We start from the raw sequence: 11,017 nt of genomic DNA on the forward strand, positions 1-11,017 counted from the left end.
CTCATAAGCCACGTCACCTCGGGCCAGTTCCCTGACTTCTGGGCCTCGGTGCCTCCTCTGTAAAATGGGGGTAATTACAGTAGTGACCTCAGGAGGTCACTGTGATGATTAAGTGAGTGAATGTTCGAGAGGTGCACGGGCTGATCTTTATCATGCATGTGGATCAGCTGGGAACGGCAACTCCGCTTCCAGGATACTGTCCTTCTTTCAGGGGGCACTGCCTTCTCTGGATGCTCAGCGGCCCTCGCTGGCGTGTCGGGGCCTCCTGGCCTCTAGGCACCAAATGGCCATCTCGCTCAGTCTCTTAGCAGTTAGGAGCAGAGACTCTGGAACTGAATGCACCCAAGTTCTAATCTTGTGACCTCGGGCAAATTATTTAACTCTGTTGCCTCAGTTTGCTCATCTGTAAAATGGCAGCAATAATCATATGTGTCTCATGGGGTGTTGTGAAGATCAAAGGAAACAGTGTATGTTCATCAAAGCTCTTAGCACAGCCCCTGGCTTGTGGTTGGTGCCACTGGCTCCTATGAAGGAGATGGTGGCCTCTTGGGAGAGCCGGCCGCCTCCAGGCCTGGGCCTGCAGGGAGTGTAGCCGGAGCACTCCACTCATGCCACTGGGACCCTTGGAGCCTTCTCTCCGTGGATGGCAGAGGCAGGCACAGAGACCCAGCAAAGTCCAGTCAGTACCTCCTTCTCCTCCAGCTCCTGGGTGTCTGGCTCGATCCAGAAGGCACACCAGGGCCCCCTTTCTGCGCAGAAGCTCCTGGTAGGAACCCATCTCTGCAATGGCACCGTCTTCCAGCACCACGATCCAGTCGGCCTCGGGCAGGACGTGGAGCGCGTGGGTCACGAGGATGCGTGTCTGGGCAGGAAGGGGTGGAAGTCACACTCGTGTGCTTGACCCGTCTTCCAGAACGGGGGGAGGGGCGGGCAGGGTCTCTGGGCTCTGAGCGGGGACAGCTCCCCTTCTTGCATTTCCTGAAAACAGCATGTCCCCACAGAGTTATAGAGGGGAGCCTTCAACCTGTGTCTCGAAACCAGAAGACACGGAGGTCACCTGAAGCTGGCCGATCACAGGAGGCAGAGCTGGTCATTTAACCACAGATTTGTGAGCAAGAAGTAACTGCTGTTGTGAGCCAGTGAGGTTTGGGGGTCTTTTGTTATGTAGCATTGTCACAGCAAAGCTGACCATTACAAAGGGGAAAACCGGACTCTCGGAGGGTGGGGTGAGATGGCCTTGGGTTAGGACTGGACCAGAGGCCTTTCTTGGTCTCTGCCTTGTGCTCTCTGACACATTTTCCCAAACGCACCGTCCCCTGGAGCAGCCCACTGGGCCCGATGACCTGGTCAAAGACGTGCTGGCCCACGTGGGCATCCAGGGCTGCCAGGGGGTCATCCAGCAGGTACACAGCGGCCTTCCGGTACACGGCCCGGGCCAGGCTCAGCCGCTGCTTCTGGCCTCCAGAGAGATGCATGCCCTGTGGCCACGAGAGAGGGACAGGGACCCGAGTCTACGGCTGCTGGGTGAAGCCGGTGCGACGGGGGCCACGTCTGCCCCTCAGCATGAGGTACAGCTCACTGCGCCTGTGCCCTGGGGCCACATCCCAGCTGTCAACACGTGCTCTCCAGCCAACATCCCCCAGCCTCGCCCTGCTCCCTTCCAGGCAGGCTGCCTGGAGGAGGTGTCTGCATGCCCCACGTCCACTCTCTCTGCCTCCCACTCCCTGGTCCCTCCACCAGAGTTTGGCTTCTGTTCCCATTTCCCCACCAACAGCCTTCCTCAAGGACACCAGTCATTCCTCTGTTAACTGATCCAGTGGGAGGTTTTCAGTCCTTATTTTCATGCATTCATTCATTCACTCATTCCACTCCTATTCACCACATGGCTACTATCTACCAGCAGTGTTCCAGGCTCCGGGGACAGAGCCATGAACAAAACCCAGTCCCTGCTCTTGTGGATCTTTCACTCTAACATGGGGAGGGGGTCATCAATAAGCAAACAAGGGAAATACATTGCCCAGTGGAAGGTGCTATGAAGAATAAGGCAGGGGAAGGGTGGAGGGTATGCTGAGGGAGCAGGGTAGCTGTGCTGGCAAAGGCGGGCAAGGAAGGCCACTCCACTACGGTGACATTTGAGTTGAGACCTGACACAAGTGAGAGGTGCACCTTGTGGACTCCCGAGAAAGAGCCCTGACACGCAGAGAGAACAGCAGGTGCAAAGGCCCTGTGGTGGGAGCGTGCTTGGGCGTTCAAGGAACATGGCGGAAATCTACGCGGCTGGAGTGAAGCGGGAAAGGGGGAGCGTGATGGGAGATGGGCTCAGAGAGGTAACTGGGGCCTGATCGTGGGGGGCCTTGTCAGTGATGGTCAGGGTTTCGGCTTTGACTCTGAGGGAAACGGGAAGACCCTGGAAGATTTGGAGCAGAGGAAAGACGTGGTCAGACCTGTGTTTGAACGGAATCCTTGTAGCTGCTGCGCTGGGATGAGCCTCTCAGGGGTGAGGACGGGAACAAGGAGGGCGGCCAGGGGCTGCTATGGCCATTTAGGGGGCAGTTGGTGGCTGATGGGACCAGAACATTCTGGTCTGCCTCGAAGGGGGACCCGAGAGGATTTGCTGATAGATTAGATGTGGGTGTAAGAACAGGAATCAAGGACCACACCCAGCATTTGGATCTGAGCTCCGGAAGGATGGAGCATCCATCACGGGGACTGGGCAGGCGGCGGGCGGAGGGGGTTCCAGGGGAGCACATGTTTGGTCTAGGATGTGACACGGCTGGACAGACGGCGAGGGCAGCGGCCGCCCCCTTCCTTGTGAAACACCTTTCCCTCGGCCTCCACGAAGCCGCGCCCTCCGCCCCAGAGGCTGGCTCAGCCCCTGAGGGGGCACCTCCCTTTCCTGGGCCCTCTCCTCTCCCGAAACCTCCCCCATTTCCTGAACTTTGACCCCTGCATTTCTACTTGATGCCCTAATCCAGGGGTCAGCCACCTTTTTCTGTAAAGGGCCAAAGAGGAACTATCTTAAGCTTTGCAGGGCCCCGCGGTCTCCGTCATAACTGCTCATCTCTGCCCTGGTGCAAAAGCAGCCGTGGGCCACCTGTAAATGACTCGGCACAGCTGTGTCCCGATAAAGCTTTATTTACAAAAACAGAGGGTGGGCCGGGTTTGACCTGTGGGTCGCAGTTTGCCGACCCTGCCCGATCTGTAGCTCCAGACGCATACATCCTGTTTATTGGGCATCTCTGCTCAAACCCTTTGGCGAGGCCCAGAGAGGGGAAGCCATTTGACCAATGTCACCCAGAAAGGCAGGGCAGGGCAGCACAGGATCCCAGGTCCCCTCACCCCGAGTTGTTAGAGAGCCCACCATTCTCTGCCACGTCTCTGCCTTTGTGTTTATTTTCAACCATTCACTCATTAACAACTATGAGGCACCGACTGTGTGCTTGGCCCTAAGCTGGGCCCTTTTTCTCCCCCATGTCCCTGTCGCCCCGTCTCCCCTTTGTCCCTCCCACACAGGTCAGGGAAGCAAATGGCCCCCCACTGCAATGCCTCCCTGTCCCAAGAAGGCCCCCCAAGGCTCACCTGCTCCCCAATTTGGGTGTGGAGCCCTGCAGGGAAGCTGCCCACATCCGGCCACAGTGCGCAGGCCTCCAGGACTCTCTCCAGCCACGGCGGGTCCAGCTCCTGCCTGAAGCACACGGTCTCCACCACGGACATGTTCTGGACCCAGGCCTCCTGGGGCACGTAAGCCACGGGACCCTAAAACATAGGTCGGTCGCTCTGGCCATTGGGAGGCCCACGAGGACGGAGGTGGGAGCGATTCTGGAGGAGGCGGGGGAATTGGGCTTTTGGTGGTGGTGGAAGGAGGGGAGGGTGAAGGGAGAGGAGCTTGGCTGGGACAGTCGGGGGGGGCATGGTAGCAGACAGGCAGGGGGTGCGGTCTCACCTTGATGCTCACAGACCCCTCCAGCTTTGACAGTTCCCCGAGGAGGGCAGAGAGCAGGGAGGACTTCCCTGCCCCCACGGGACCCACCACGGCCAGCAGACAGCCCTGGGGCACCGTGAGGTTTATCCTGGCGACACAGCATGGGGATGAGTCCCTGGGTAGGGCCCCGCCCGTGGCTGTGCCCCCTCAGTGTCATTTGACAACGTCTAGAGATATTTTTGGTTGTCACGACTAGGGTGGGTTGCTGCCTGACTCCGGTGGGTAGATACTGAACGTCCTGTTAAATATCCTGCAACACACAGGACAGTCCCCCAAGGAAGAATTATCCAGCCCAAATGTCGACAGTGCCGAGGCTGAGGAACCTCGAGCTAGGCGTATTCCTGCCTCAGGACCTTTGCACTTGCTGTTCCTACTGCCCAGAAAGCTCTTCTCTCAGACATTTGCAAGGCTCATTCCCTCCCTTCACTATAACCTGTTTAAATGCCAGGCCTTCTCTCACTATACAAGCCAGTCCCTTGACATTGTCCTCTGTCCCCTTACCCTGATTTCTCGTTTGTGCATCCCTCTCACCAGAATGTCAGCCCTAAAGACACAGTGCCCTTGTCTGTTTTCTTTCCTCTTTTCCCAGTGCCTCGAGCAGAGTCTGGCACATAGCAAGTACTCAATAAATACTATGATGTGGGGGGAATGACAAGCAACACAAACGCCCCAGAGTATTTTCTTTCCCTTCTTAGGGAGTTCTGGGATTGGCTGGGGTTTTCAGTCACAAAGGCCCAGCCAAAGAGTGGGGGGCTGGAGATGACAATGACTTGGGGAGTGAGACAAGAGGGATAGGAGGGGGTGCAGCTGGCAGGGCTGGGCTTCGGGGCTCTTCTTGGCCAGGCCTGCCCTGGCATCAGCTTGGGAGCAGGGGGTGTCCCCTCCCTGATGGGGGAGGCTCAGACACCCCGTTCCTCCACCCACAGCAGCTCCTGCCGTCCCAAGGCTCTGTCCGCCAGGGCCAGTCCTGGGGTGTCCCCAGTGGAAACCAGCCCAGGCTAACCCACCCTCCAGCCCCAGGCTGGGAACCCACCCTGCAGGAGCTTCTGGCATCTCCCCCCATCAACGGGAAGGCCGTTCTGTACCTGTGCAGGCAGGGCGGGCCTTCCTGAGACCACGCAAAGGTGCCATCGTGCACGCGGATGCAGGTCTCTCCGGACGCTACGGGGCACAAAAGCCAGTTACTCCAGAAGCTGTCGGCCCGCCTCCTCCTCTGACAGACCCCCAGAGGCAGCAGGAAACTCCCCCACATGACATCACGGACCCTATGCTATTAATTGAGCCGCTCCTGAGAGCTGGGGACTCGCTGTCTCCTGGTGGCCCTCAGGACAATCCCGCACAGCCTCACCTGGCAGTGGCAGTGGGGAGTTGATCAGAGACCTGGATGGGAGGAGTAACCGCCTAGGGCCACCCAGCCGGGAGCGGCAGCCCGGGGATTTGAACCCAGCGCCCGGTATGGAACGCCCGGATCACACAGATTCAGTCGAACCAAGCTGTGCCCAGCTGAAAACAGGACAGAGCCTTGAGTAGCCTCTGAGACACCAATTCTGGGTTATTTAAAAGCCTCTGTGCTGACTTCTGTGGGGTTTTATTCTAATAATAGTTATAATAATAACTAAACCTCCTTGAACGCTGACTGTGCTGGGCCCTGCTCTCTGTTCGGTACTTGAACGAACTCATTTCACAACAATTCTGTGCAGAGGTGCTGGGAAGGTCATCACACCCATTCTCCAGATGGGCACACTGAGGCTCAGGGAGATTAATAACTTGCCAAGGTCACCAAGCTTGGGGTCGGTGGCGGGGCCAGAATTTGGACCCACGCAGCCCAACATCACAAGCTACGCTTTTAACTGCCATGCCGGTGTTTCCTCCGTAACGGTTCAGTTGATGTCACCAGCCCCGTAGGTGTATGGTTAGAAATAGATGGGCAGAGCGGGGAAGCCCAGAGAATCCGTACTTGATGGGTCTCATCATACGATGGTGCCCGTAATCACTCCGATTTTACTTTGCCACGCTCATCTCTAGCTGGACTTTCTGCAGGAGGACAACGACCTGGTCTGTTAAAATGTTCACTGCTGGACACCCAGAGTGGCACACAGTAGGTGCTCAGGGAGTAGTTGCTGCAGGGCGGGCAGAAACAGTAGGCGCTCAATGAGCAGTTGTTCCAGGATGGGCAGAAGGCAGCATCGCGGTGCCGGTTTCCAAGTTATACAGCGAGGGCATGCTCCGTACGTGCCGTCTGGTTGCTGGCAGCCCCCCAGCTGGGATCCTGGCTTTCCAGTGGTGGGCTGGGGGAGCCCCGCTGATCCCCAGATCCCTCCCTGACACACCCTGTCCTGCCGAACTCTGCACTCACAGCATCTGGAGGGACTTGAGTCCACGGCCTCCGCGTCAACTTCTTCCAGGCAGAGGAAGGCTGCCAGACGGTCAAAAGACACCTTCGCCTGGGGAAACCAAAGCCCAGGTCACTCATGCCCGAAGAGCAAAAAAAGAACTGAGACTTGGCATGTCAGCTGTCTCAAGATGCTGGGGAAAGCTTCCTGTCTAGCAAGCCCTGCTCATTTACAAGACATTAGCACAAAGCTGTCTAGGTCTCAGAAAAGGACGCACGTGGAGGTGGTGATGATGACGGTGGTGGTGATGATGGTGATGATGATGGTGGTGATAATGGTGGTGGTAAAGATGATGGTGGTGAGGATGATGGTGGTGGTGATGGTGGTGATGATGGTGGCGGTGGTGATGATGGTGATGATGATGGTGGTGATAACGGTGGTGGTAAAGATGATGGTGGTGAGGATAATGGGATGATTGTGTTGGTGAGGATGATGGTAGTAGTGATGGTGGTGGTGATGGTGGTGGTGATAACGGTGGTGATGATGATGGTAGTGGTGATGATGGTGGTTGTAGTGATGATGGTGGTGAGGATGATGGTGGTAGTGATGGTAGTGGTGAAGACGGTGGTGGTGATGATGGTGGTGGTGATGGTGGTGGTGAGGATAATGGGATGATTGTGTTGGTGATGATCGTGGTGGTAATGATGGTGGTGAGGATCGTGGTGAGGATGATGGTGGTGGTGACCTCCCACCTCCTCGCTCCTAATTAGCATAACTGGACCCTTCAGGCCACTATCAGGAATGATTCCAAACTTTGTCCACCTGAGGGCACCAGCTCCACTCCCAACCCCAAACCCATCTTTGGTAACGAAAGAGGCGACCATATAAACAGGGATGGTGCAGCTAGGAACAGTGCTCTCAGTTTCATCCCACTGAGGAGGCACAGTATGAATAGAGACAGTAAAGGGAGAGAAACACAATAAAATTGCTTTGAATAAACAGGGAACCGAATGACTTCTGGCACGTGGCATTGCTGGAGCAGTGAGGCTGTGTATTCGAGGATGTTTGCTGGCGTTTTCTAGCTGCCTCCTCTGCCTCACCCGCCTCCTCTTCTGCTCCGTTTCATTGCCTCCTCCTCGCCCCCCCCACCTCCTCTGCTGGTGGTGGGTGGACAGAGTCCGGGCACTGCCTGCCCCACTCCTGCAAGGCTCCTCCAAGACGGCTGCCCCTCGCCACTGCCTCACCTGGACCACGCAGTGGATGGAAAAGGGCAGGAAAGCCTGGGCCTTGTTGAGGATGGTGAGCACTGTGAGGGTCACAAAAGCTTTCTCGGCATCCATGGCATTCTCCTCGGCCAACAGAGTGTGGACAGCAAACACAACCAGCGCGACCTGGGAGAGACACGTGGGCGGTGACAATGAGCTGTGAGCGTGACTGGGGAGGTCCAGGCACAGGGGCCCATGTGGCCAAGGCCGCCATGTTGGAATGGGTTCCCCTCCATCCAGATCTCACCTCACATTCTGCTAACCCCTAGTCCTCGTTCCTAGGGCACAAAGCTATGGAAGGCTCTCTTAAAAAACACAAGTGTGTTGACGAAGGGAGTTGTGTGTGTGGCCCTCGTTCTAGGTATCAGAAACTGTTGGTTCTGGCATGCCACACTTTTCCATCTTGGTAGCATTTTTTGTGGTTCTAGACACGGGTGGGACTTGGGGTTGTAGGATCCCGTGGGAGATGACGCTGACGTCATGGGTCTCAGTAGCACATGAGGGTTCTGGGTATTGGTGGCATCTGTGCTTCTAGATGTCACTAGGGGGTGGTTCAGTTCTAGGTGTCGGTGATGTTCTGGTTCTAGGTGTCACTTGGTGTCACGGTTACTCCGTGTGATAGTCACTCGGTGTGATGGTGACCCAGTGACCCTATCTGGGGAGCCCTCATGTTTCTAAGTGACGGTACTTGTGGTTCTGAGTGTTAATGGAGGTGGTGGCAGCAGACGGCCTCTGGAGTTCTAAATCCTTCTGGAAACAGTGGTTTAATAAGGCCCAGTTGTTGCCAGCCCTGAATGTCTTATGAAGTTTGGATTTTTTTTTTTTTTTTTTTTTTTTGCTGAGGAAGATTGGCCCTGAGCTAACATCCATGCCCATCTTCCTCTACTTTATATGTGGGATGCCTGCCACAGCATGGCGTGCCAAGCGGTGCCATGTCCACACCCGGGATCTGAACCAGCGCACCCCAGGCCACCGAGAAGGGGAACGTGCGCACTTAACCGCTGCGCCCCTGGGCTGACCCCAAGAGTTTGGATTTTAGTCTGAGAGCGGTGGGGGTCATTGTAGGTTTGTTTGCAGCCACGTGACCGAAGTCGAAGCTGCACTTTACCAAGGCGATTCCAGCAGCAATTTATGAAACAGATCCGAGAAGAGTGGGACAGACACTGCATGGGGTGGGGGTCCCGTAGCCATTTGCCAGCCGGGGTCAGGTGGACCTGGGGGTTTACGTCGGCAGCTTCCTGACCCGTCACCTCCTCCCCACGCCCACAGAAGCAGAAGTTCCAGCCGCTCGGAGCTTTCAGAAGGACGACAGACCTTCTCAGCCACTTCGGGGGAGCGGTTTGACGGATGAGCTAACTCAGCAGAAAGCAAGGACCCCTGAGAGAGAGCAGGATCCGGGGAGGGACGTTTCGATGCCCAGGGTGGTCTGCTAAGATCCCGGTCTCCAGGATGTGGGGGGCTCCGCCTGCCTCATTCCCGCCCAGGACTCCCTCCCGCAGTCCATGCTCTGCAGGGAGACCAGAGTGACGTCACCAGAAACGTGGACACTTGGAAGGACACCAGAGACACGGAGAAGAGGAGGCTGGAGGTCCTCAAGGCGCCCAGCTCCTGGCCCCGGATGCGCAGGACTCTCTCCAGGAAGGCGCCCTCCCAGCCGTGAGACTTGACTGTCCTCACATGCCTGAGGATGCAGCTAGTGAGCCGTGCCCGGGAGTCCTTCCGCCTCATCTGCTCTGCCTGGGACAGAGGGGAGAGGAGAGGACAGGGCGGGGATGAGTCTGGAAATCTCCTTCCATGCAACCGCCACACCCCGCCACCAGCAAATCCTGATGATTCTGTCCCCAAACCAGGTGCCAAGCTGTGCGCCTCTCAGCATCTCTGTCCCCACAGTCCTGGCCCGAGCCACCGTCATCTCGTGCCTGGACCACTGCAGGAGGCTCCTTCCTCCAGTCCTCCTGTTTCCGCCCTCATCTCGGTGGGGGAGACGCGACATAACGGAGGGAAGCCCCCGAAAGCAAGGGAAGACGAGAGTCCCTGAACCAGCCTGGGCATGGGGCCGTCAGGAAGGCTTCCTGGAGGTGGAGGGGACACCTGAGCTACATCTTAAATGCTGAGGAGGTGCTGGGCCTGCGCTGAATGGTGGATGGAGGTGGGCGGGGAAGACGGAGGGGCAGCGTGACTCGGAGGAGGGTGTGTGATGGGGCTAAGAGGGGGAGGGGCGCTGGATCACGCTGAACGTCAGCAGAGGAGTGTGGGGGCCACTGTGTGTCACCACGAGGGGCATCACTCAAGGGGCCACCGGATGGAGAATGTCTTAGAGGCCAGAGAGGAGGCTGGAGAGACAGGCTCCACGAGAGCCACCTCCCTCCCTCCCTCGCTCCCTCCTTTACTCCTTGGTTCACAGCATCCTTTGCTCTGGGAACCTTTCCGTCTAATGAGAGAGAACAAACGAAGAGCCAGGTGCACCCTACGACAGGTGACAAGTGACAGCACTCTGGAACGAAAGTGCGCAGGCAGAGGACACGCTACGAGAGGTGGAGGGAAGGCGTGCTTGCTGTGCCCAGGGCGGCTGGTGAGGGGGCTGCCAGGCTCAGGGAGGGCAGGGAGGGAGACGGGAGTCTGGGGCAGGGCGTTCCGGGCAAAGGGAACGGCCAGGGCAAAGGCCTCGAGTGAGCAGGGGATGGGGGCTTGGCTCTGACTCAGAGCGACACGCGAGCCACGGCGGTTCTGAGCAGAGAGGGACATGACCTACGTGGTTTCATAGGTGCCCACTGGCTGCTGTGTGCAGGGACGGGGCCAGGGCGAGGGCAGAAGCAGGACTCAGTGAAGGGGTCGCTGAAGTGGTCCAGGTGAGAGACAGTGGGGCTCGGGGGGCTCAGGGCGACATTCTGGATGCGTTTCAAAGGTGATGTCAACCAAATTTGCCGACAGATGGGGTGTGAGAATGAGAGGCGACCGTGCTGACCCATGGTTGGTTTGTGGCCTGAACGCTGGAGAGATGGAGCTGCCATCCACCGAGATGGGGGACGTGGGGGGCACAGGTCTGAGTGATGGGAAAGGCTCCCACCACTGCTGGGCCTGGGCAAAACCAGGCCGGCTACACTTCTCTCCTCCCACCTCTGCCCGCCCCGCCTCTCCCCTCCTATCTCTGCCCTCCCCATCTCTCCCCTCCCCACCTCTCCTCTTCCTACCTCTGCCCCCATCTCTCCCCTTCCCACCTCTCCCCTCCCTATCTCTCCCCTGCCTGCCTCTGCCCTCCCCGCCTCTGCCCTCCCCGCCTCTCCCCTCCTCATCCCTCCGCTCCCCGCATCTGCCCTCCCCATCTCTCCCCTTCCCACCTCTGCCCTCCTCACCTCTCCCCTCCCCGCCTCTGCCCTCCCCATCTCTCCACTCCCCGCCTCTCCCCTCCCTATCTCTCCCCTCCCCGCCTCTGCCCT

At 57.9% G+C, this 11,017-nt stretch overlaps 1 protein-coding gene across 3 annotated transcripts in view; it reads right to left on the reverse strand.

Moving 5' to 3' along the window:
* ABCC6 (ATP binding cassette subfamily C member 6) overlaps positions 1 to 11,017 on the reverse strand; it is a 60,691-nt gene that overhangs the window by 21,744 nt on the left and 27,930 nt on the right. For all 3 annotated transcript variants that reach the window (XR_006889560.1, XM_046668485.1, XM_046668486.1), the window contains 8 exons: positions 9,114 to 9,317; positions 7,560 to 7,706; positions 6,339 to 6,426; positions 5,068 to 5,143; positions 3,944 to 4,070; positions 3,580 to 3,756; positions 1,311 to 1,478; positions 688 to 862 (listed from right to left, as the gene is read on the reverse strand). Coding sequence is in view for 2 of the 3 variants with exons in the window: in XM_046668485.1 (XP_046524441.1) it covers positions 688 to 862; positions 1,311 to 1,478; positions 3,580 to 3,756; positions 3,944 to 4,070; positions 5,068 to 5,143; positions 6,339 to 6,426; positions 7,560 to 7,706; positions 9,114 to 9,317 (1,162 nt within the window). In the remaining variant the exon portion in view is untranslated. The remainder of the gene's footprint in view (positions 1 to 687; positions 863 to 1,310; positions 1,479 to 3,579; positions 3,757 to 3,943; positions 4,071 to 5,067; positions 5,144 to 6,338; positions 6,427 to 7,559; positions 7,707 to 9,113; positions 9,318 to 11,017) is intronic.

Source organism: Equus quagga, chromosome 7 (assembly GCF_021613505.1).
Source record: "Equus quagga isolate Etosha38 chromosome 7, UCLA_HA_Equagga_1.0, whole genome shotgun sequence".
In the NCBI taxonomy this organism is placed as follows: domain Eukaryota; kingdom Metazoa; phylum Chordata; class Mammalia; order Perissodactyla; family Equidae; genus Equus; species Equus quagga.